The following is a 27,099-nucleotide window of genomic DNA, read 5'->3' as shown; positions in this document are numbered from 1 at the left end:
ATCTGCAGGGGGAAAACACACATACATGATTCTCTTTATCCCTTTTACTCTTTAAATCTCAATAAAATAAGAATGAATTGATAAATACGTAATTTCCTACTAAACGGTCTATTCTTTTATACAGGTCACCCCTATCCCTCCTTCATTAAAAACTGAAGAGTAGTCTTCTTAGCAGAAAGAACAGATATAGTAAAATAAAACTTAACTAATATAAAAGGCAACTTCTACATCATTCTGTTAAAAAGGCATCAAAGATACATTACATCCCAATACTCAGCAAAAAGACCACAGTGCTATAAAGGCATATTGATTACGTGTCTCCCGTCCCTCTGGGCATGCTTTGTGCCATACCAAGTGTCAACCGAGCACGAACCATAAACAAGGAATACCTTTTTTTTTTGAGCATGGCACACACAGATCCTGAAGCATGGAAAACACTGACAGAGATAAATCACTGCAACTGTTAAACTGAATTATTATTCACATTTTTCACTTTTGGTATGTTTCCTAAGTATAAGATGAAATGGTACCATGATGGGACAAAGCTTCCTTCACTTACCTATAGAAGCAATAGTAATAAATAAGCCTTATTATCAAACACATTGGGTGACAACCACACAACCAATTATTTTAGTGAATTCTCATTAACTTTTTTTTTAAGAACACTTATTTCTTCATTCTCACAACTGAAAATTCGTCTTGTACAAGAGCAAAGTGCTATTTATAAATAAAATCTTGTCACTTTTACTTAGAATTAAGAATCTTAAATGCAGAATTTTTAAATTAATTACTTTTGTATAGTTCACAGACAGAAAAATCCCCAACCAACAATTAAAGTGGGTTTATATTAGCTAGAAAGTTTTTTAAGCTTTTTTTAAAAGTTATTCTAATTGAGAAAGTAAAGAGATTAATGTAGCAAAAAGAACTTCAGTAGGTTTCTCATACATACATATTGTAAAAGTCAACACAAAAATTAGCCAACAGAAAAAAATAATTTCTGTTTTGAGTTTGTTACCCTGCTACAATCTCAAAGATCTTCCATGCTTTTCATGATAAAGAAGAAGGCAACATAACTATAGATTTTGGAAGCTGAAGGTGGTATAAATTTTGAAAAAACTTGCCATTGAAAATCATCACAAACCTGATGAAAATTGAGTGCAAAATTAAATTCAAAACCCAAATCACATGAAAGATAGGCACGGTTGCTGTCATTGTATGTAGCCACAAAAGGGGATGAAAGCAGAAAGGAATGTGTCTCTTGTTTTACTCTTATGTCAGTTAGATACACAATTATATTTCAATAGCTTAATTATATTCCAATAGTTATTTAAGAGTTAGTTACTTATGGTTTCACAGGAAGATATAAAGATCTTTACAGTTAGCTTCACACAAATAGAAAGAAAGGGAGATCATGGGAAAACCTGACTAAGGTGAAAAAATGACGGGGCCCTAGAGATGTCCTAGTTAAACAGCAGCAAGAAGCAAATCTATTTATAAAGGACTCATATATCAAGAACTTGCATAGCAGAAAGTCCTACACATTGATATCTAAACTACTAGGAAAAATCGAGGTTAGAAAATTTCTTTAAAAACATCACATGCTGTTTTAAGGATCTACTGATCCCCTCTGCACATCTCAAGGTAAAAAAAAAATACTTTGTAGTTGAGCCAATAACATAACAAAGATCTGCCAGGCACTGGATTTAACAAGAAGCCTTTCTGTATTTTTGAGTGAAAACTGAAAGAAGATCTTGAAATAACAGGGATAAACATTATGTAAGTACATATGCTTAATGACCACACACTGTAATTACACAATAATCCCATATTTCTTCCAAATTACATGTCAATAAATCTTTCTCACTGCACTATAAATTCCAAGGTCATGGGCAGAGGTGTTTATTAGTATAATTACAATGCAGCAACAAAACCATTAAGGTTTTAGATCCCGATATTGTTCCATTTATTCTGCCCTCCCCTCAGGGGAGGCAAATAGTTCCTACAAATGGAATTTACTTTTACAAGACTATAAAAATGCCCTGGTTCATTCAATTACTTTGTTAAAGTTTTTCTTTTTCTTTATTTAATCTTTGACAGAATGTCAGAATTTCGGATTTTTTTTGATACCACAGTCCAGCAAACAGACTCAAGATAAAAAGTAATCTCTGAAATAGGCAATGTTACTACACTGCAAAGATATGAACAGAGCATTCTAGATTTCACTGCGTGCCAGTTATTGATGTATTAGAACAAAAAACCCAGGGACCTAGCCATCTGTTGAGAAGTAACTTGCAGTCCAAATTATTGAGTCTTCTTTCTATATAAGTTTCATTATTTCTGGGCACAATTCTATCTGTCTTGGTTACTTGCCTTCCTTTTCAAACTACCAGAAGGGCAATTGAGTTCATTATTAGTAAAATAACTGTTGAAATTAGACTACTGAATCAGACTAGCATGATCAAACTTATTCCATAATTTTCTACAGAAGAGAAAACCTATTCTTACTTGGAAACTAACTCCTGGTCATAATTAACTTTCAAAGATTACCTAAATTGATGTCATGTAAACATGACTTATTCCAGTGTTCTCTCTCAGTGCCTAAATTACACTCAAATCGTTCTAACAGTTAGAGCATCTTCCTCAGTTATCTTAAACTCTTTGACACATTAAAATAAGATATAATTTAAAATACGATACGTATATTTAACATATGGGCATCTTCTCTTATTGTTTACGCCTGACTAGACTGGACATAAATGTAATAAACTAACAATTCCTTTCATTCTTCTCTCAATATAAAGTAGAAGCAATGTTGGAGATTATTTTACTATTTTCTTAGTATGCAGAGACAGTAAAGAATTTGTCTGACAAATCAGCCTGAATAATATTCTTACTACTAACCGATAAAACATTTTGTAGTAGGATAATTTAAATATTTTTTTTCTAATGTTCACCTGGTATGACTATGTGTTCAAATTCCAATGTAAAATCTTAATATTGCTCAAATTACAATTACTCAACATTCAACTTGCAACACTGGACAAAAGAGGAACTGCAGAGGAATGAAATAGTAACAAAATGGTAATGCCAATATCCTTTCTAAGTTACAGCTTCTAATTAAATTATGATTCATACAGCAAAAAATTTATAGAACCACGGAATGGTTTGGGTTGGAAGGGACCTTAAGGATCATCGAGTTCCAAGCCCCTTACCATAGGCAGAGGCACCTCTCACTAGACAAGGCTGCTCAAAGCCACGTCCACCCTGGCCTTGAACACTTGAATTTGAATTGCTGGATTGAAATTCGCGTTAATGCAAACATTTAACTAGTTCATAACCACAAACTTTATTCTTTCTTCTATTCTGCTTATTACTTACATATATTCCAGAAAGCCTGACTCAGAAAAGTTAAGGCATTCCTTCAACAACTTGGCTGCTAGTTGCTTTGTTGCTTCATTGATGACTATGAAGCAAATACAATACTTTTCTAAAGGCCATGTACTGACCTCAGTCCCTCCAGACTACTCATGCTGATACTGATGAATGCTGTAGGCACAGAACAAAGGAAATACACAGACCTAACAACCTGGCTGGAAATAATTTAGTTCAGCAAGGAAATGCAGGGATCAATATTCCTAATGAGGTGATCCTTAAAGTGGAAAAAGAACAGGGCAACCCTTGGACCCTGAATCTTAGAGGCTAACCAGAGAAGCAAAGCAAGCAGAGCTGTGCACCACAACATGAAGGGCTGCTTTCAATGAAGCTAGTACAATTATTTATCTCCAAGAGAAGATTTAAAGCACAAGTTAGTGATTAAAAAAAAAACACCACCAAAAATCAAACAAAAAACACCCAGATAATAAAGTGGACTATAAGATTATAAAACAAACACACTCCATGGACAAACTACAGAAGAGAGACATTTAAGGTGAAGTCTAAGTTTAGATATCTGAAACGCAGATTGAGTAATAGAATGAGGACTTTGCCACAGTCATCTTCTCTTTCCTTCTGTGAAAAGAAGCTCTAAGGTGCAGGCCACAACAGGATGCTTTCTGTGTGTCTCCTCTAGTATGTAAAGATAGCAGCTGCTACAAGGAAGCTGGGGAAGACTATTCCTTCCCATATACCTAAATTCCACATACAATGCGCTGTAAATTGTAAACAGGAAAGCACAAAGGATCAGCTCCAGGGCAAGTCATTAGTTGACCTAACTCTCTGAAGACTCTCTAACTATGAAGTTATCAGTAGCAGAAATTATGTAACAGAGAAGGAGAATGAGCAGGCTTACTTACTCTCCAAAGAATGTTAACGCAAACTGAAATATATAACAAGACTGTTTAACCTGTAGTTTACTGTAATAAGAAAACATACAACCTCTTTTGACTAAGAATAGGGCAGATGGCAATGCTAATGCATTCTTATTTATTTTTTAAGTTATTTAGGTTTTCAGAATGTACAGAGTATGGAAACTAAAAAAAAAATTAATTAATGAATTACGAATTTTAGTTTCTAACCTATTCAGAGGGGAGCTTGCTTCCCTATAACATGCTAAACTTGATTAATACAAATTATCTATTAAGTTAGATGTTAATGGTAATCAGCTATACTGATTTCTTTAAAGAATTGCCTTTAATTTAACCAGGCAATGCACAGAAATGCTTTTTCTTGACAAAGTGACAAACAAGTTTTTGGGGATCAACAGTATCCCTCAGTACACCCAAATCCTAACTGTCTTTCAACTTAAGATGTCAGAGTTTAAAAAAAAATCGAAAACCTATTTCTGTTCTTATACTGACTGTGACCTTTTTGAGAAGCATAAAAATCACTTGGTCTTCCTCATGTAATTGAAGCCTTCTAATCTTTCTGTACATTAGAATACTATATCATTTGCAGAAAAAGCCACATATAAAACTGTTTTGCAAAGAGTGTGCAATGGTATTAATACCAGAAATTGTATAAATAACTGAAATTATTTTTCATGGACAATATGTGGCTATAAATGTATGAAGAGGAAAAGCAACAAAAGGCAGCAAATTGTGTACCACTTTCACCTGAAATCCACACCAAGAACACAGAGCCTGCCCAAGGAAAACAGCCAATTCTAACAAACCTAGAAATCCCAGTTTCCATCAGAATCTCATTAATTTGGATGTGTCTGTTTAGCAAAGGATATTACACTTACTGAACACAGAATATAATGATTTAAGTTAAATAGCTAGTGAAAATAAACACTTCAAACCTTCCCATCAGAAAATGTTTTTCTGTTATCAAAGCACTTTGATGAGATTCTTTTCATGCTTATGCTGTCGTACATCAATGGCAGCTTCACTAAACTTAGTAAATTAACCCAAAATTAGGGTATCATCTTCTTCTAAAACATCTATTGAAGATTGTTTTGAGGCAGATCAGTAGCAAGTTACACAATCTGTCATATATTGCACCTGAAATGCACACAGAGTTATTCATTAACAATTTATAGGACATGCTCTATGAATTAAACCTTTAAAAGATTCTGTTTTTATTACACAGGTACTAACATACCAAAAAGAAAGTAAACATACATACAGTATGTGTCAATAGGAAGAAGCAGTATTTTACTGGAATTAAGACAACCATGTATAAGGAGTAAAAATTATGTCTGCTATAGATGCCTGTTTAGCATTTGTGTAAAAGTCTCTCTTCCAAAACAGGGGAGTCAGAGCTACTGATTTACCTCATTTCATAAGAAAAGTGGTGTAAAAGAGTTGCTTAGTTCCCGCTGACCTTGAATGTAATTGGCTACCTTAGATGTCTCTATGGTATATGCCATTAACAAGATAAAAATATACAGGATTAAAATCTGAACCGATAAAGCTAAGAAATTAAGTATAACTCCTTCCATAAGCCTACTTTATGAAAGTACATGAATACCAAAATAACTCCTTATTGATTGCTGTTGAAATGTGAATAAGTTTAAAAATAAGTTAAAAAAAGTAAAAGTATCTAATATTTTATTTTCCCCCTTACCTGTTTAAAAACTACGAATAAAGAATTCAAAGCAAGTTTTTTCACTCTGTGACATACTACTTCATCCGAAATCACTTGTAAAACACCACATCATCCAACTTCTTATATATGCTTAGTCTAGACAGATAATTATATATCTTAAGACAAAGATAAAGGCATACTTTTTTCTGTTTTATTTTTCAGTGCAACAGGTGGTTTTTTTTCCATACTTCTGTACTATTTAGGAGTTTAAAAGCTTTTGCAATTTTGTTGTACAAGGTCAGGATTAATACAGAGATGAAATTGTTCCACTGTACTGCAAAAAGAAAGCTACAAAAAAAAAAGTCACAAAAAAACCAATTAGCCAAATGAAAATGGTCTGTCAGTTAAAATGCCAGGGCAGAGGTAGATATAATTTCTGCCTGTCAGGAATAAAGCCATGAATAAAGTGGGATTGTGGTAAACTGTGGGGGGAAAACAAGCTTATGAAAGACTTTTTCTTAAATTTTAAAAACCCAAACATATCAAGGTCAAAACAAACAAAAAATTCCTTTTACCCCTTGGTAGCAAAGTTGTTTGTGTTAGACTGCTATTTGAAAGTAGGCGAACTTACTCAGCACAGGTTTGGAAATGTAAAAAATGATAGAAATTGAAGGTAAGATGTTTACTTCTTAGGTAGTATTCATTATAAAATCAAATATGCATGATAAAATAATCAGAAAACACTAGGTCATGAGCATGTGTTGTCATGCTACCACAACTGATCTTGCTTCCTTCTTTGATACAGTCACAGATACAGGCCACGACAAACACAATGCAATTTTATGCTAAATATAGTAGTAAACATCATGAAGGAATTCAGAGACATCAGTCAACCTTCAGGTTATTTAAAAAGAAGTTTAGGGACAGTACATGACAAGAAGTCTGCAACTTAAATTTAGTCCAGTTGCTCCATTGAAAGGATTGAGAATTACAGAGTAACATCACAGAAACACAAGTACTTCTATTTCTCAAAATACCAGTGAAGCAGTCTCTTTTGCTCAACTATCAACGCACAGAAGAATACTAGGAGGCGGAAAGACAGTAGCAGGGCTGAAGAGCAGACAGAAGCAGACAGAAGCAAAGCTGCTTTTAAATAAACGCTGCAGAGCTCAGGTCACCACACATTACTGGCCTGCTGTCTCAAGGTTTCTTCTCTTCCCATGTTAAATATCCACTTGGTTTCAAACCTCTTATTCTCTCTCTGCTGTTTGATTTGCTATCAGAGATTCTGATAACACCACCTTTTCCCTCATTACTCATTATGTTTGAGGAAAATTCTAAATCCTGATGAAAAAGGATCTTTCTCTACTGTCACCCACCGTATTCCAAATTGAAAAATGCATTCTCTACTCTAGGATTATATTCAGGAACCAGCTAATCCAGGTTCTAAAATATTATTATGATCTCTATTAAAAAAAACCAAAATTGAAGTATTCCTGTATTTCTTCCTTCGTTTCTCCTATAGTCTGCAGACACTTCATGATAGCTGCAACTGCTGTCTGTTACGCAAAATCAAGACACTTCTGAGAGTACAGATACTGGTATATGCCAGCCAGTTCCAAAAGCAGAAAAGGGAAGTTATACCTTAAAGTTGCATTTTGAAAGTGTTTTCTAAGCACCCTAAAATTCCAATGGACTGAGTAGTATGTGTGCATTTACACCTATAGTTTTATTTGCACAAGAATTGCAAGATTTGGTTTATTCGCCAAAAGGTAAATTTCTGCTGCCTGGTTCAGAAGAATAATCATCTTACCTTTACAGTTTCACTTAAGACTTGGTTTTTATCTGCTTCTTCACTGGAGAGCAATTTCAGTTTATTATTTAACTCCTGTAGCTGTTGCGCCTGTTCATTCAAAAGCACTTGTGCCTGATGCTCCCGAAGTAATGCATTATTCAGTTCTTCATATGCACTTTCAAACCTCTCATGGGTGATCAATTTCTGATAAGGGAAATACATTGTGTTTGATTGTGTAACTGTATTCACTTGTTTACATGCTTGACTTTCAGAGTTCCACTTGAAAACATACCAAATTCTAAAACAAAAGCGTGGTAAAGATGAATATTTAGGTGTTATAACATGAAGACAGACCACCAAACAATAAAACAGCAGACAAATTTATTCACTATATTTAAAAAGAACCCATTCATAGTACTGTAAGCAGTATGCATTCATTATTCTATTCAAATTAGCACCCCAGGTTGTAAAGAAACAGTATTTTGAAGAAAATGTGCAGATCAATGTCCCACATTTCAGTGCATATCTTAACCCTTGTACATGTCTTCTTGGACTCTTTCTCTCCTCCCTAAAATGCTCCAGAAAGAATAAATAATTCTTCAAGGAAAATAACAATCTACATTTGAACCAAACTCTAAAATGCAGTAATTTCATCTAACTGTCCCAGAACTGTAATGTAATAAAACCCATTGAGAACAAAACCAAAGTTGATTAGGTATAACCTTGTTCATTTGAGTTAAAAAGTCCATTTTACCAGCTAGGAACAGGAAAGAGAATGGATACGAAATCATCCATTGAATATGCACTGCTTGGAAGTATTTCGATTGGGACATACTGACAGGCCTATCAACTAGGCCTCAGCATCACACTGGGCACAGCGACAGAAAATATTGCTCATTCTGTGACACAACAGTTTCAGTTATACTGTGCATCTGCAAAGCATGTGTAAGAATCCTTATCCATTCACCCTCTCAGATACCTCAAATGTAGCTGAATGCAAACTATAACAAATAAGCACAGGACGAAAGGTGCCCATTGTCTTGCCCTACAGCAATAATAAGGATTCATTAAGGACTGAAGGCACAGTTCTGTGAGTATGACAGGGAACAAACCAACAACCAACAAAATGGCATTAATTCCTCAACCACCATGTCCATTATTCGCTATACTGCAGCTTCAAGTAGTTAAGGAACCTTTTTATTGTCTCTTCTTATTCCTGTCAGACAATGCTACTTACAGGTTAGCAAACCCATAGAGTTTAAGAAAATCAATCAGTGACAGCAAATGGTCAGAAGAATCTGGTGTATATGTGCTACTGAGACTGTAGAAGAGGGTGTTTTTTTCTTTGCCATAAACTTACTCCTTCAAGGAAACAGCCACTCTAAAATTTACATTGACTAGCTCAGTAATGTATATATAATGTGTATAACCCACACATTAAAACATCTATCATAATTTTAAGCAATATCCATGCAGAGTTTAAAACACTAAATTTATGCTTTTGGTACTTCTCATGAACATACATATTGGATACCTTCATTCTAGCCTACCTCAGTCTGTTGAAGTGAAACCTATAAATCCCCTTAGGGTATATAAATCACTCTAACATTTTAAACATATGGAAGAAAACCTGGGTTGCTGAAGATGAAACATTTACTTTACACATAAAACCTTAATCTACAAATCAAAGAGAAACGCCTGTAGGAAGTAGATAGAACTAAATACATCTGACTTAATAGTTTAGTGACATTTACAAGGCAAGTTTTCTAAAAAAATCTGTTAATAGTAGATTGATTTTATCCTTGTTTTTCAAAAGAACACAAATCAAAAAATGTGTAAAAAGGAGGATCTCTTGTAACCAGTCTCCTCTAAATCAAATATACTCACAGATTGCTTAAACATATTTAATTGCTCTTGAAGGCTCTGGGCTTTGTCAGCTTCTTTTTTCATCTCACTGAAATTCCATTTGAATTCTGCAAGTTTTAGGCGCAGGGAGCGACGTTCCACCTCTGCTATATGAAGTCTTTGTGTAAATTCAAGTATTTGTTTCTGCAAGGATGCTATGTTTTTCTGTTAGTAAACAGAAAGAAAATCATGTGCTATAGAAACATGCTATTTTAGCAATAAAATCAATCAAGCTTTTTTAATACCCAAGCAAATTAGACAAAGCTATCATTTTGTCCTCCGTCTCTAAAAGACACACAAGAGTGAAAAAATGTGCATGTTTCACCTACTGTTGAGGGTTCCTTTGTTTTCAAGGAAGTACCTGCTTTCACATAAGGCCCACAACAGAAGACAGATTATGTGAGAAAGAGTTTATCCTTTCTTTTCAGTTAAAGGAAAGAAGGTTATCTTTTCTGAAAGATAGGACAGTAAGCAGGAGGAAAAAAAAAAGAACCTTAACATTTAGTTAAAGCCAAAAGCAAGTTTGTTCTTATAAAGTAAATACAGTTTTGTCAGAACTTTAAAAAAATGTTTTATTGGATACATCAAATCTATTTTTTAAATTCTCTGACAATAAAATAAAAGATCTATTCATGCTTTAACGCCTTTGGATGTTGCAAATCAACTTCTAATTCTCTATATAGTTAACTTCAATTTAATGGACTCATAAACAATCTGAAACAAAACTAATGATACTATCAAAAGAGCTTCACCTTAGCATTTATGCTGTGAACCTACTGTTTACATGAAGTAGCACTATAAATATGCATACCATAATGGGTAGTCTGTCACACAATCCAGTGTCCAGGGCCTGGGTATTTATTTTATTAAGTCCGTGAGCCAGCCTCTGTACCAAAGAGTCTTTCTCCAGATAAATAACATTCTTGCTGCTGTCTTGTGGAACAGGCTCCATTATTACATTCAGCTTGTCCATAAGTTTTGAAAAGGAGTTCCTGGCTGCACTTACAAGTAAGCGTTCAGAAAGCCAGGGCTTTGCATCTTTAAGAAACAACAACAAAAAAGAAACATCAAGTAGGTTGTCAGTTTCATTTTTTAGTGGGGCAAAAACAACAAAACCAAATAGCATCTTTAAAATACTTAGCAGGAAATTTCAATTAAAGAGTAGAAGACTGAGCTCACAGGAGTATCTCAGAGAGACTCTGGGACAAATTCTGTATTTAACAATGAACACTCTACTCCTATCAGTCGTTGGATGGAAGGGTAAGATAGGATTCTAAAGAATAGGATTTGTTTGTCAAAGAATAATTTTCCAGTTGTTTTCATGTTCTGTTCCAACACTATACTTTCTTCAGTCCTTGGGTGTTCTAATTGTGTAATTCAGAAAACATGTAAGATGGATGAAAGCAAATGCAAGTCAGGTCAAGTATGTCGGATGTGATAGCACATGGTAAATTACTTTATCGTAATATTTACAATGCAAATTTCTGAGGGTTTCCTGACTCCTCTTCTTTCCCCTCTATAGATGTCTAAATCATTTACTGTTCAAAATTAGTGAGGCTTGGTACCTTAATGCCATACTATTTATATTCTGAGACAAGAGAATATAATTTACCTTATTTCAAGGCAATTAAAATTTTACAGCTACAATTACTTATTTCCCCATAGGATTTTGGTAATCATCCTTCTCATATAATGGACTTAAGCCCCCAGCACACCCAACATGTCCTGCTTACTGCTAGATTCGTCAGGTCTGTAATTAATAATTGTGTTTAATGTTGATAAATAAAATTGTCAGTGCTCCTTCCACTAATTGGTATTCCAGATAACAGTTAATAGGTTTATTTATGCCTTAATAAAAGTCTTGTAATTTAGTTTTCCCTCTGCTAGGCAGGTCTTAATCTGTCATTACTTGTCTTATGATACTATCGGTGTAAGATGACAAGCATGGTAGAGCTTATTTACATTCAGTAGTACAGAGGATCTGTTGCTGCAGTGAATTAAAGTATTTACTTAAGACTATAAACAGAAAAAAACAACCATAGCTTTTTTAAGTTAAAGAATTTCTCTTTCTACAATGAGAGGATAAAGTCAAAGGTACAGAACAAACAAAACATGATTACCAATATTTTTAGATTACAAGTCTCAACACGAAGAATTTATCATTTACATGTATGAGATTAAATTTTGTAAGTAAACAAAAAAAGAAGCACACAAAAAAGTCAATTATTCTTTTTTTCAGAGCCATTCTCCTGGTTGGTTTCAAAATATCACCATTCCAGTGCCTAACTGGAGTAGCATTTTTGACTACATGCTCTCCATAACCCTAGCTAGTAGTAAATCTGTCTTTTCTTCATGTCCAAGAGAGCACTCTTTTTATTAATCTTTAAAGTTAGAAGTCTTGTCCAGCATTTTATCTTGCACTTCAACTAATAAAACATCCTTTGAAATAAAAAGAACAGTATTCTTCTCATACTCAGAAGAAACTGCTATTGTAATGCTCTGTCTACTTTGGCCAATGCTCCTCCCTTTTCCTTACATTGGTTCTCTATTATTGATCACATAAAAAATAAGCTACCTTCATAATTTTAACTTATCATAGTTCATCCTATCCTATCTTTCTGTTTCAAAGACCATCTCTTTTCTCCAGTCATGATGCATTCATTAATTTGAATGTTTAGTTAAATTAACCTAATATTAAAACCGAACATTTGTACCGCCTTCCATGTAAGATGACATCAAAACCTTCTAAAAAGCTCTCCTCTGCCATGATTTTTGGTAAAGATCTAAACAAGGATACTGTCAATAAGCTACTGTTACTTCATTTTTCCTAATATTTCCACCTGATATCTCATTTTACAAGAGAATGAAGAAAAAGACAATGAAAAGTGACAAATCTCACTTCACTGATAAATGAAGACATAATTCTTTACTCTGTTTTGGAGAGAACAGTCAGCAGGATGACCTTGGTAGCACTACACAAGACCAAAATTTTCATGCTAAGCTTCAAAAGCTCTTTGTATGTAACAGTTGATTATATTTGTATTCAAAAAGCTTGACCTTTACTTTCTCTGGTTTACCACAGTGCAGATTCTGTTCAAACAAACCTACAAAACTAACCCCACAAAAAAAAAAAAAAACACAACACAAAATGAAAAACCCCAAGACTTCAATGCACTTGTATTCGGAATGACACTAAGAGATCATTCCAAGACATGCTGGAATGAGAACCAAACTAATAAACAGTGTGAAGGAAAATTATCATGAATGTCAAACCAAACGAACCTTTTTCAAAGTTAGAAGCTCAAGAAATGTGTCTCAAATCACCAGAGTGCACAAGCCCAAAAGTACCAGTGTTATCTAAGTGACCTGGATATGGTTTCTTCCATCTGCTTCAAATAGTTCCTCAGAAACTAGCAATTTTTAAGGGTGATTTTTAAGACACTGAACCATTCCATATTGTAGATCCACATAGCCAATTCTCATGCCTGCTCTCTCCTCTGATGTGCAGTGTAATCTGGAACTGCATTATCTCAAGATTTGAAGAGAGCAGGTGACTCTCAGATCATTTATTTACATTAAAAAAATTAAAATAATAAGTCAGTGTGAAGGTTTAAAATCTGCAAAACATATTTGAAATATGACTTACAGAATATAAAATAATTTCCTAAGTATGCAACCTTTCTTTCAAATATATTCCTTCACTTCGATACTTCTGGAAATTTCATGTCCACCTTTAAATTATTTATTACTATTTCCTGAATCAAAGGTTCTTGGGAGACCATCGATCTCATGAGCAACAGAATTCCAAGTAATATATGAGCAGTTAGATCTTGAGGTTCTGCGAAAATGACTTAAAATAGAGAGAAGCTATTAAAGAATCACCAAACTGATGGTGGCCATAACATTTTCAGCATGGCTTCTCCTAATTCTCAAACTCAAAACAGTGTCTTGAATATACAACAAAGTTTACTCAGTATCTCAATGTTGAGATATCAAGTAAACAGAATCCACCAGAATTTTCAAATACTTCAATAACAGTAAAGTATCATGAGTGTAGGGTATTCTAACTAGTAACTTCAGCACATCAATGCTGCTATAAAGTTTCTCTTGATTCTTTTTCAATTTGCTGTTCTTAGTCAACACTTCATGTGCAGGAATACTTGCAGTATAAACCCTATAAATATTCTGAAACACAGTTCATTTTGTAAGGATTTAAGTTAGTGAAAACAGGATGATCAAAGATGACAGCATCTGAAAGTGATTCAAAACACTTTTGATTCAATGGCTGACTTCTAGTACCAGTTCATGCTGGTTCATGCTTCTGGGATAGGTATGACTTCCTCTCTGTCCTATTTCCCTTTATTCATAAATTATCTTTCCTTTAATATCCTATATTCTGTGACAGAATTATTGGGACTTTGAAACTACCAAGTACCAAAGAACTATGGATGACAGCAATGCAGAGTAACTAAATGAGATCTTGTATCACTCCTCACTGCAAATCAATTACGGAAGTTAGATAGCAGCTGGGAGTCAAAAGGTGGCATTTCCAGAGATTGGCAACTAAAATTTTCCATAGGCAGAGCAGAATTCTGTAAAAGGAGAGACTTGAGAAAGTTAGGCAATCTAGATACAAATCTAATTAAGCATATACTTTGAGAAGGAAGATGGTAGAGACATAAAATAAGGTCTGCTACACATTGTGTAGACTGAGAGCATTTTATTTCTCTCTCAAAAACCACAAGATAGCAAGTAAGCCAGATGAAAATAGTATCTATCCAATTCAACTGTTTTCCAGATGCCAGAAATTTGGAAATTCTAAATCCGTATCATATAAAACACAGTAGGAAATTATTTCCCTTCTGTCAGGAGGGGTAATGGCCCAGGTTGAGTATGAGCCAGTTTTAGGGCCCACACTTAAATACACAGATCACCTGGACAGAAATTATGTAGATTTTTCTCTATGGAAAATATACTTTTTTAATATTGTAACAGTAGAACAAGATAACTGCAAAGCTTGTAAATATTACTTAATTGGAAGCTTTTAAGAATAGGTTAGCTACATATCTATTGACATGATGTAGATGGTTTTTTTCTATCACAAGAAAGCAGGCAAAACTGTTTATATGCTTTCCAGAAGCACTCTCTAGCCTTCTGTTTCCATGACTCTATATACCAAAATGATTAAGCATCATATCAATAATTAAAGAAAATCATTGTTTTCCAACAATACAGCTCTCCAGTGATTTGATCCAGAATAGTGTTTATAAAATTCTAAAAATGGAAATTATGTAACCATGCAGATTAGTTTTTAATCTTCTACTACAAGAATATACTTTGTAAATTACCTGTTTTTTTAATAACATCCTGTAATTCAGTGACAGAACTGATTATTGCAGAAAGGAGCCTTGAACTAGTAAACCAACTGAGTGCTTCAACACAGTGAATTTGTTCCTCTTCATGACCTGTGAAACAGAATTGTAGCTAGCAATAGAACTGGCTAACTTAGATAAAGCACATTATTATCTCCAGCTCTTTCAGAAATTGACCAAAACTAAATATATAAGCCATTAATTCTTTCAGGACAATTTAGATTGTATTAAATATGCTTCCAAAACTATTAAAACAGAAAAGTAGATGTATTTTCTAGTTTGGGAAATATTTTTTTATACCATTTATTCTTGTAGGGGGAAGCATGAGCTTGTCTGGTATCAGAAAGGAAGAGGAAGACTACATAACGTCTGAAGAAAAATTTAGAAATCCTAAACTAATACTTTACCCGAATAAAAAGCAACTTTCTGTATTTTCAGCAGCAAATAAACATTAAAAATTATTCATAAAGGAGGAGGAAAGATCTTTTAAGAAAATACGTTGATGGTAAATAATTTAGGAACATTCAAAGTATTTACCACAGAGAAGATGGGGTAGCACCTAGTTCTGAAATTCCTAATGAAAATGTCAAGGATAACAAATAGTATGAGTTGACATGTGTAGCTGTAACTCTTCTTTCAATGCCTAACAGATTAAGCATTTCCTTTTAAGGGAAATTACATTTGTCAAGAAATCCAGAAAACACAAATCCAGAAACTATATTTGTCAAAATGTCACTAAATTTGTCTTTACACTCTACTAATAATATTATTATTTGTTATTCACCAACAATGTAATTTGACATAACACTTATCAAAGAAGAAAACAATTAGCTTACTTGACAGATTACGCTTGCCTTTGAAGTCTCCTATACAAACTAGAATTCCAATGCCTTCTTTGAAGCCATTTACCCAGGAGAAGAGGGAGCTAGAAGACTGGGATAAAACTTTAAGTCTGTTTGCTGCCAAAACTGCAATTACACCTCTTCGGAATACATGAATGAGGCCTCTGAATTTTCTTTTCTTCAGTTTTGCACCATCTTGATTGTTTTCCTCTACATCAGAGAGAGCATGAACTAGGGTCCTAATCTTCTGATTCACTAGTTCATAAATGTTGACCTGATTCTGGAGAAGGTCTCTCTGGGAAGACAGAGCACATGATCGGCCATAGAGTTTTTTTTGAGAGAATACGGGCCCCCTGCCAATAGCGCACAGGCTGCCAGGAGAGATGAATGCTCCTTCTGAACCTGCATTAATGTATTTTTCACAGAAACATTTTCAAAGGCCAATTTCTCTTGTCTTTTTTCAAGGACATCAATTTTTTCTTTGTTTTTCTCTGCTGTTTCTTGGTATTCCTGGGATAAGTGGAAAGAAAAACCAAACAAAACCAGAAGAAATATTAACTAGAAGATATTTTTTAAATAACAAAATCATTTTTTGCCTAGACAAAAGCTATAATAATTTTTTTTAAGAATCAACATATTAAAGGAACAAAAATCATTAGTAGTGACTGTTAAAGTATCTCTCTTAGTTACTGAACCAGATATATGAAAACAAATCACTCATACAAGGAAAATTTGCACAATCTTCAACTACAAATAGACTCCAAACTTCCGACAATAATCCACTAGTACTGCAGCAGCCCACAGAAGGTCCAGCAGTACCTGGTGGTCCACAATACAGTTTCACAAGTTGACTTAACAATAAGCAATTATATGCTCCAATTTCAGAAAGAAAATTGCTCTTCAAAGCAAAAAAGGAAGTTAGCATAAGAGAGAGGTAAAAAGAAGGAAAACTCTGGAAGATACAGCTAGACAGATTGGCAGCAGCTGGGAAAGGGGAAGTAAAGGTGATCTCTTAATTACTTTGTAATCAACCCCCTACTTATATATTCACAGATTAATTAGATCTCACACAGAACTGAGTTTTCAAAAGAACAGTGTATTACAGATATTTATACTTTAACTAGGGCCATTACAGATCTTTTCAATTTGCAGAACATTTTTTTCTTTTACTCTGTATGTCTTTTAAGTAGAGAAAGTGGAAGATTTAAAACAGTAAACTGGTGTAGCAAAATGAAGACAGTAGTAAGTCAGGGAATGTCAGGACTGAGGTTAGATCATGCAGACTGGTTGCTCTTGATAACATGCAGTTTTTGTACATGAACCAAGACCTATGCTGGGACCTCAGAGACTTACTGATGCATGAGAGTCCTCTGTGACTAGAACAACCACTTGAGGCTACATTTAAACAGGATCCAGTGCTATAAGGAGATAATAAACTTTAGGCGCTGTTCACAAAAAGCCCACAAGCTCACTTTAAATGCTAATACTCCAGTTAAAATACACAGATACAAAAAGGTAAACATGAATTGAATGGCAAGTTTGTATGATGAAGAAAATAGAGGATTATGCCAAGATTCAGCTTAGTGTTAGAGCTATAAGCATTTTGTTAAAAACGGGGTGAAGTTATTCCTGTTAGCAGTGGTCAAAAGAGCAATAAAATGGTGTCATTCAGCCACATTCCCACGTGTTTTATTTGGTACCAGTCCCAAGCCAGTAGTGAGGGGGAACAGAACAGTTTCTTCTCCCTCCTCTATCCTGCAAGCACAACAGAGGAAAAAAAAATACCTAGCTATCCCTTGAATGGAAATAAGATTCCATGCCTCCATAGAGACGCTCCCTAGCTAGTTCAGAATGTCTGTGACTAAATAATTACTTTTTTTTGGAAGAGGAAGAATTTGTAGTGTTATTAAAATACTTTCAGTGATACAAAAATAGAGTAGGTAACTAGAAGATTTAATTACAAAATGCAATTTGCAGGTCTCATGTCACTTTACTACTCTAAAATTAAGTATGATCATGTAGGATACTTTCAGTGTTACTGCATTATTTACAGTGTTTGATTTTTATAGGGGAAAAAAAGCTCATAGCATGACTGGAAGGAACTGAAAAGGTAAGCTGAATTTAGAAAACAGCTTATGGTTTCTGGCCATCTCAGGTGAAAGGCCATTATCTGAGTAAACAAAGTGTGATCCCTACAGGGCTGCTGGGCAGCAATACTAACATTCAGTGCGCTGGCTAATTAAAGCTTATGTTTTAAAAAAGCTTACTGTTTTTATGCTTATGGTTATACAATAATGTGCAAAAGTTATCAAGACAATCTACAGAAATGTAAAAGTTTAGTAGGAAAATACACCTTCCTGGTTTTACCAGCTAATAATTCCTTTTATTCCTAATAACTCCACACTGTTCTCTTTGAATCTTAAAAGCACAGTTTTTGAAAGGGACACAGAATTCTCTTCCTAAATGTTGGCAAACTGGCTTTCTTTGGTTTTTGAGCTTTGAGGGACACCTCACTGGGTTGCACAGCTTGGTGAATTCCAAGAAAACCTAACGAAAAATCAGGTGCTAATAGCAATACCATTTTATACTACTTCTTACTGGGTCCTTACTCTTTATTCTGGCATGAAAACAGAACAACAATGACACTATGACATCAACAGTTTTCTGTATTTCAGCTGTTTTATTTTTTCCAATATACACATAAACAACATCAACAACATTGCCCTCCATTTCTTTCCTGTTTTTTAAGTACATGGGCCAGATGAGTCCATCAGAGACCCAGTGGGTCAGGAACAGTACAGTTATGTGTACTACTCATTTTGCAGTGATTGCACTGACTTTCAATACAATTATGAGATACCACAGCCTTCAGCTAATTCACCTGCCTTTCCAAAGAAAAAAAAAAGCCAATAAAAGACTTTTTTTTTCTCCCTGGAGGATTTTTTCCCTTTCCTATTTAGCAAACCTTTTATTTTTCTGTTGAAATTAACATTTTTAAAGTAGTTATAGGATTTTTCTCTCACAACATGTTTCTGCTTATCAGAACAAAACCCTTCTAAGTGGTTGCCACAAAAAATGGGGACAGATTAATAAATGTCTACATAACAAAAAAAACAACTGATAGTTAAAATTCAGAGGACATTTCCTATGAGACTGTGCACAGTCTGAATATATAATTTGTGAGAGGGTAAGGAACAGGCATAGTAACTTTTTCAAAATGGCACACTATGAAATCAAGAGGACTGCACTTCTGCTACAAAAGGCAAGAAAAAAGGGTATGCATTTTAAGCTCCATTGACTCTCCAAACATGGAGACAACAGACAACGAAGAGTGGCATCAATTTAGTGCTTTGTTTATTACTGATCTGTGCTCAGACCACTCTGGGAATTTCAGTCCTAAAGAAAAACAGCGAAACTGCTTTCTGATTACACCATCCAACTGACCTACAGCAAATGCCTATTAACACCCATAGATTCTATCTTGGAGTTAGGAACCCTGAACAGTAGTGGCTGGGGACAGAAGCAATGGCCGGTGTTACTGCTACTAAAACCTCCAGATTTTGCAACATCATACTTTAATCATAAGGAGATTGTTCTGAAAAGCCCTAACTCCAATGCAATTCTAAGATGCATTACTCATGCTGCTCCGCAGTTAGAGCTCTCAGTTAACTCCTAACCATCTGAACTGACAGTCTTTGGTTTGCCTTTGCAAAGGTACCAACAACTGGAAAAATTAAAGAAGTCTCAACCCAGGAGTTCTGAGCAGAAAATGTTCAGAAGAAGACATGGAACACTGGTTGAACACAAAGTTACAAACATCCTATGATGTAGCACTAGTTTGGTGCATGAGAGCGGAAATATCTCATCTTCCCTTTCCAGAAAGGAACTAATGCCTACAAGGGATTAGTTCATTAAACTGCTTGTAATTAACACTCAGATCTTCAGATGGAAAATACAGCAAATTGCTACAGTTTCCTTGTGGTGCTAGAATAAAGGTCCTGGAGTGATGAGACTCACAGTTCAGAAATGAAACACAGAACACTGGCAAATTATATTTCATTTACACTGATTATATATTTCCTATAAAATTTAATGAATAAAGCCTGTTAAAATAACTAAATCTAAATATTGCATTCTGTATCTTTATGTAAACACTGGCACTCAGTAATATCTAAAAGACCCTTTGAAGACACTCTGTAAGTGGTGGCACATTTTCCCTCATTTTCTATGGAAATAAGGCTACATTAGTCTGTCTACGCACCTCTGATCCAACAGAGCAGTGACCTTGTAAATATGGCCATCAGGTTCAAAATGCAATATGTAAAAGAGAGTCAAGTCTTACAAAAAGCAAGCAGTCAGCATGGACCCTATGGATCTCAGGAAGGGAAAGAATCTGGTATTTACAAGTCCAAAGTAGGTCACAAATTAGAAATAGAGAAGAAATTAGACTGTCTTCTTCCCAGTTTGACACTGAACAGTAAGGAAGGCAAACTGGAACATGTGATGGAAAAAAGATGAGACAAAAGTTTTGTTAAATCATCTAAGAGTCCACAGACATTGCACTGCCTAGATTATGCCACTACCCGCTTGTACTTCAACACTACACAACCTCTGTTAGAAAACATGCCCAGATGTTTCAAAGGGAAAGCATTTTCCTTTTAGAAACCCTGTAGCCCTGGACAGCAAGTTGACAGATAAAGACTTTTCCAGAAGACATGCAAGAACCATGTTTTCAGTGCGTGCTCCGCTTGCTGTCTACATAACTTGCAGAAAAGACTGGCAGGTCCAGTGCCATTCAAAGGAATGGTGCAGTACTGCACAGCACCAATTCTCCACAGTAGGCTAGAGCTCTGAAAGGGATGGCTCCGACATTTCTTTTGTGCAGCACCCATAGGAGACAGGAATCTAAACTGCCTAACTCCACTTTTTCATTAAGAAGGAAGAGTAATTTTTAGAATTAAAATTAAGCTTCCTCATTTCATTATTCTTTTTGTTGGCAATGATTTCACAAGATGAAACTACAGGATGCTGGGAGAACTTAATATTCTGGATGCTATTTATTCCGCTCATAGGTATGTCTTTAGCATTGTCAATATTCAGTGTGAAACGTAAACATCAGGCAAAAAATATACACAAGATTTTAATTCATTCCCAAGAAATTACCATAAATTGCTCTATCTAAAGAATACTTCATATATACATTTTTCCGAGTGCAAAGACTTTCAAGCCCAAAATCTGAGTCAAATACAGCATTCTGATGAAGTCAATTTCAGATGGCAGTCAGATATAACACGTAATCTCTTTTTTCCTTTATTTCACAACACTTTTAACTGAAACATGTGTAATGGAATATGAACTGGAAGACAATGAATTGTGATTGTATAATAACAATGAAAATTTTAGGTTGCAAGCAGCTTTTCTAACAATCAGTGATGAAAGTTTTACACTTCTGAATCCTTGTTCCCTGCAGTATCTGTATAACAAAGTCCTTTAATACTGCTGAAATCTACCACTGTAACTGCTAATTGGTTTTTAGGGTCAGGGTGTACATACCTAAATTTAAACCCAGATAAAACCACATTGCTACTACTCTACAAAGTATTTGCAAAGCATGACACTGAAAAAGTAACTGCTGCCCTATATAGTTCTTAAAATAAGCAATTTCAATCTTACAGCTTTAACATTCTCAAAAAAAATCACTAGCAATTGCTAGACGAAATTAAGAAATTAATTTCTGAAATGTTTTAACAAAGTCATTTAATTCTTATTATAAATGAAATTAATACTAGCACAGCGTTGGGTGTATTTTTATTTATTTTAAAGATATACTAAAATTCCCAAACAACATAAAATTGGTTAGGAGCTTAAACTACTGAAATAATACATTAAATATTCACCAGAAAAAAAAAAGACATTCACAGCACCATACCTGTGCCCTTGCTTGAACTTCCCCAAGGAGACCTGAGCACTGCTGTTCCAGATACTTTTTTTGTTTCTGCCAACAATTTTCCTGTGTTTTCCTCTGTTCAGCCATTTTGCTAAAAATATCTTCCTGAGTCTGCTGAAGCTCCTTCATAGTTTCAGACTTGTTCTTACAAACATCTTCTAGGTGAGATATCTGTTTGACAAGCATTTAAAAATAAATCTGAACCTATCAAAACACCTTTTAAATTATACATCCTAATTTAAGCAAAGACTATCGCAACATAAAACCTAAACTGGAATTTCTTCAACATATTTATTAAAGCTAAGTAAAAGCCCTCCACAACAGATTACTTACTGGAATCTTGCAACAAAACTGAGATATTTGGAAAAAATGAATTTTTCTCGGTTTCAGTCTTGCCATCCCTATACCACCTTGCAGATATCTGTTGTCATCTTTATTGGAAACCTGAACTGGACACCTCCCTTGCCTTTCACTTTTTGAAACAGTTGCACCAAATATTGTGCTGCTAAATTAGTAATCTGTGCATATATCAGTCCTTTAGCAGCTTGCAAGAATTGCGAGTGAAAAAACAGGCCTTAATTTTATTTTTTGTTTTACTGGAAAGCAAAGACATTGTATATAATACTAAGTATTAAAATAATTTTGGGAAATTTTAGCATACAGAATGTTTTCCTCACAAGTAACTCATTAGTTTATGATGTGTTCTCAACAAGCATGAAGGGTTTTAACTTTGCAGCTACCATACAAACTAAATGGAGTAATGAATCAAGCTAACAATGACCTCTCAATACACATGCTTACACTTTGTTACTAGATAATATCAGCAAGACACTTTCCAAATAGATCACACAAAACTGCAGAAAAATCTTGTTCTCACAAAGCAGGTACAACACAGGTAACAACACTGCCCCAAATCTCTGAAAAGCTGGTAAGCACATGAAAAGAGCCCTTGAGACCTCACAATCTATCTCAATAAACATAATAAATTAAAAAGCAAGAAACAATAAGACAAAACCCTCCCGAGCACTGCCAACAATGTTTCTTCCCTTCTACTCCCTTTCCTCCTTTACATCAAAAGTAAAATAGAAATATACATCAAATCTTCATAATCCAGAATTTATTTTATACTGTCCCTCTTCAGTAATTTCCATTGACAGCTGGGGTATTTAGTAAATGATGTGCAGAGTCCAAATCACCCACTGTAACCAGCCCTGTCCTTCACTCAGGTCAGAAGAGAGGTCACAGTTCCAGCAGATGATGTCCAAATGTCCAAATGAGCTTCCACCTTCCTATGCCTCAAGAACAAAACATCAAGACAGCCAAGATCTGGAGTCACTCTACTAGACTGTAGGACTGGCTTGAATAATGGAGCCACAACATGAACTGAAATCTCAGAGTTGCGTATGTTAGTCTGTGGAGTCAGTTTAAGTTATTTTAAAAGAGGTCTTTCCTAAAAATGCAGGGATTTCTGGAGAGAAAGGCCACATAAACCCATTTACATTAAAACCATTCAGAAAATTACAGATTATCCCTTAAACAAACATTGACACATTTTATAAAAATAAGTATTTTCTATTGTATTTCTGAATATAAATTTAATAATCTAAAAGTTACATGAAGCAAAATACATACTGGCATTTTTTCAGATAGTACCTCTGCATCATAAACATATAATTTAAAGATTATGTTCCTGGAGTAAGTGCATTTTGTTTCTGTTTTATGCTAAAATAAAGACTTGCTTTATTAGTGTAAATGACTAAGTTCTTTGAATTGGTTCATCAGTAAGATTAATTTATTTTCTTTTAATTAGGTCCCTGTGGCTAATATTGGCTAGTACTATTAGCATGTCCTGCACAGAAAGTGGAGCTTAGAGACTTCATACAGACTTCAGTCACATTTACATGCCCACAGCAATGGCATCAAACTGAGTTGTAGACAAGACATAATTAATGGTCTTGAATTATTAACATCCAAATTCTTTTTGAAATAAGATGAATGTCAGTCCTTTTTAATGATACTGTGATGTGGACAAATGTCACTGAATTTAATAGAGGTAGCTGGTGCCTAAGGACACTTACCTTCTCATTAGCCCTGTTGAGGTCTAAGATCAGGGCATCAACATTCTCCTGCAAGACTGCACAAAGCTCAGACCAAGAGAATCTATCTAGGATGCCTTCTGGTTGTTTTATAAGCACACAGCCCGCTACCAAATGCTGGTATAAGTTATGGAGGAAGGTTAGCTTCTCCTGAGACAAAAAGAAAAATCAACTTTTGTATCTGAACAGTGTTAGAATCCAGAGCTGCATCATAGGTGCAGTAATGTGAGCTGCACACAGCGGTAAAAAAAAAAACACAAAGCTCGTTCTCAAACATTTTCAAAAGCAGTACTGTTAATATTTGTAGTGATAAATACTAAAGCAAGAGTAAGCAAATAGTTTTTACAAGATTTGTCTAATTAGACATAGAATATAAATAAAGAATATCCAATCCTGCAGTGGATTCATGCACAATGACCCGATACATATAAAAAATTTTGTGGAGTAAGTAGATGCAATTTAACCATTCATGTTAAGACTTTCAGGTACATTAAAACTGTACCTATTTCCAGTATCTGCATAGTATGCAGAAAATTGTTTGATTGGCTTGGCAACACAACACACTGTTTATACAATTATCACTCTGAAGTCTTATAAAAATTGGTTTTGCCTGGATTATGTATGACAAAATAACTAGACAAAATAGCCTTATAGCTTCATCAGTTAAATTCCACAAGCCATGCCTCCTTCATTTACACTAATTTTAGTCAGTAGTATAATAAATTTATGCAAGTTATAAATAAACTTTAGCAACAATAGCATGCAACAGAAATTCCAGCCTTCATCCTTCTGGCTCATATATGCAACTTAGCAGCTTTGATTAAGATAACAGTAGAAAGCTGTACCTCAAAGGCCACAAGAAACAGAGCCTTTATTCGAAGTCAGCAAACCACTGCAAAGGTTCCCATTGTTTCCTAAGGGCCTTGGATGAAGCTCTACATCAAGAAATTGTAGATAACTGAGATGGGGAACTATGGCTCTTTCCATTATGCTTAGCAGATTTTTCTCACAATTATTTCATGGTACTTTAGGCAATAAGAAATGGTAGTTTAATTTAGTTTAACTTTGCTTCTAGCAGATCTCTGAATTCCCCAAGGAAAAATTCAGTGTGCCACCATCATTACATTTTTTGCTTGAGCTGTGACAAACCAAGGATGATAGTTATCCATTTGACATGAAAAAGGGATCCCAAGACCCAAAATCAATTCACACATGTTGAATGTAACCACAGTGTTGTAGACATGCTGACTTCAGAATATAGCCAGGCTTCTAGTTTCCTTCACTTTAATCATTATCTGATGTGTATAACAATTCCAGCTGCTTCGTGTGGATGCTATTTAAATACTAGGCTGCAAAAGAGGTGGAAAGAATGTTTCCTTTTTACTCAGTTGACATCCATGTCCAAATTTGTGGAAGTAATGAGCTCAACATGCACGATAACTATGATAAAGAATATCATTGCTACTGCTAGTACAGAACTGCTTTATTGAGGGGGGAAAGCAACAAAATTAATATTGTAAACAAATAAAAGGAGAGAGATAATAGTTCTGAAATAAGACTTTGTGAAGCAATTCCCACACATAGCACACCACAACAAGCTAACAGGTCACAAATAAGAACTTCTAGGTTTCATGGCACGTAGGCTAAACTACCTCAATTCCACATCAGTTGCCACATGAATCAGTAATTAACAACACACGATGATGATACTATTGTATGTTTCAGTTCTAAAATACTTTTGTTAACTTTCAACTTGAAAGAAAGAAAGAACTGTTCATCAGGCATAGCTCTTTAAATAAACTCAGTTCAAAAATTCAAAATACTTGAAAGGTTAAGCTATTAGTTCTGATATAGAAGGAAGAAGAACCAGTATGCCCTGAGATCCTGTAGATATTAAATACGCATTTCAAAATAAGTATCTTAAAATCATATTTTGGAGATAAATCTGTTAAGACTAAGAGTAACCATCTGATGTATGTAAATGTATAACGCTGAGATTATATAAAGACTCTTTTTGACAGTCATCTTGTCTCTGATAATACCTCCACATCGTTCTGGTAAGCCCTGGTAAGCTTCTGGATTTCAATTTCAGATTCTGTGGCACGTACTTTCTCCTTCTCCCAGCATTGCTGTACATTCTGTAGCTCCATTTTTAAAGTTCCTATTAAAGTCTCTCTGTCTGCACACTTAGTGCGCAGACAATTTAACTCTTTATTGGCATCAGCCAGGTTATCCTGAGCTTCCTGTAGAACAGAAGTATGGAACAGAAAGAGTGGTAAGAATTTAACTCTATAAAAAGTTACCTTAGTTCAGTGCTCAGCATCCGAGGAAGTGAACAGTCACATAGCAACATGTGTTCAGAAGACTCCAGGCTAAGATGACTGCATCTTGTCAATAACAGAATTTCAAAACTGACAATAGTCCTTCTCCACAGCTCGTAACTAGACAGCATCAGAAATCCATCTCTGAGAGTTAAAACTCCATGATGCAGTGACTTTCTGAATCCCCTCTACCCCTACAACTGCGATGCAGAATGCACAGTCACAAGTTATCCTCTCTAGAGTGGAAAGCTCTCAGAGCTAGTGAAAAGATACATTATTTTCACAAGAAAATCTCTGATCCATTACAGCTGAGTTGGTAGGCAACACAGGCAGCGCTGTTGTAGCCACTGTATTCCTTATCTGCATTAAAAAAAAAAATGTGAGGACCCTTTGGAGGTTTGATCTTGGGAAGAAACTAACAATGAAAAATGGTCATAAATAAAATCATTATGTTACTGGTACCAAGTCTCGAAAGGTAAACAAATAACTTAATAAACTACACCTTTTCAGCCAAAAGATTGCTGAGATGGAGTGGACAGATATACATGCTTTCTTCTCCTACAAGCACTGCACTTCCAGCACTGCTGAAGTTTGCCAAAGGTCAAACTGAAAGCATTGTTTGTTTTTCATTAAATCATAGCTGCTTACATGGGAAATATAACAGGAAAGATACTCCCAAATCATCAGACAATGACAACTTTTATTCTTCTTAATGAAAATATTAAAAGATTAAGGCAACGTTAAGTTTGAAACACAAATGTTTTCAGACTGGATCTAGTTTTAATTCATATATATACTTCTATTACCAAAAAATTAAAGACATCTGAAACTGTTGTACTGCATAAAACCCAGCA

General features: G+C 34.8%; 1 protein-coding gene across 1 annotated transcript in view; it reads right to left on the bottom strand.

Annotated features, from left to right (window-relative positions):
- CCDC171 (coiled-coil domain containing 171) overlaps positions 1-27,099 on the bottom strand; it is a gene marked incomplete at both ends in the record, with an annotated part of 102,134 nt that overhangs the window by 48,485 nt on the left and 26,550 nt on the right. The window contains 9 exon segments of the mRNA XM_010183977.1: positions 7,781-7,966; positions 9,650-9,832; positions 10,479-10,705; positions 15,016-15,132; positions 15,876-16,221; positions 16,224-16,391; positions 21,811-21,999; positions 23,907-24,074; positions 25,967-26,167. Of these exon segments, the coding sequence (XP_010182279.1) occupies positions 7,781-7,966; positions 9,650-9,832; positions 10,479-10,705; positions 15,016-15,132; positions 15,876-16,221; positions 16,224-16,391; positions 21,811-21,999; positions 23,907-24,074; positions 25,967-26,167 (1,785 nt within the window).

This window comes from Mesitornis unicolor, unplaced genomic scaffold (assembly GCF_000695765.1).
Source record: "Mesitornis unicolor isolate BGI_N332 unplaced genomic scaffold, ASM69576v1 scaffold37974, whole genome shotgun sequence".
NCBI lineage: Eukaryota > Metazoa > Chordata > Aves > Mesitornithiformes > Mesitornithidae > Mesitornis > Mesitornis unicolor.
This window is presented reverse-complemented; position numbering and strand designations above follow the sequence as displayed.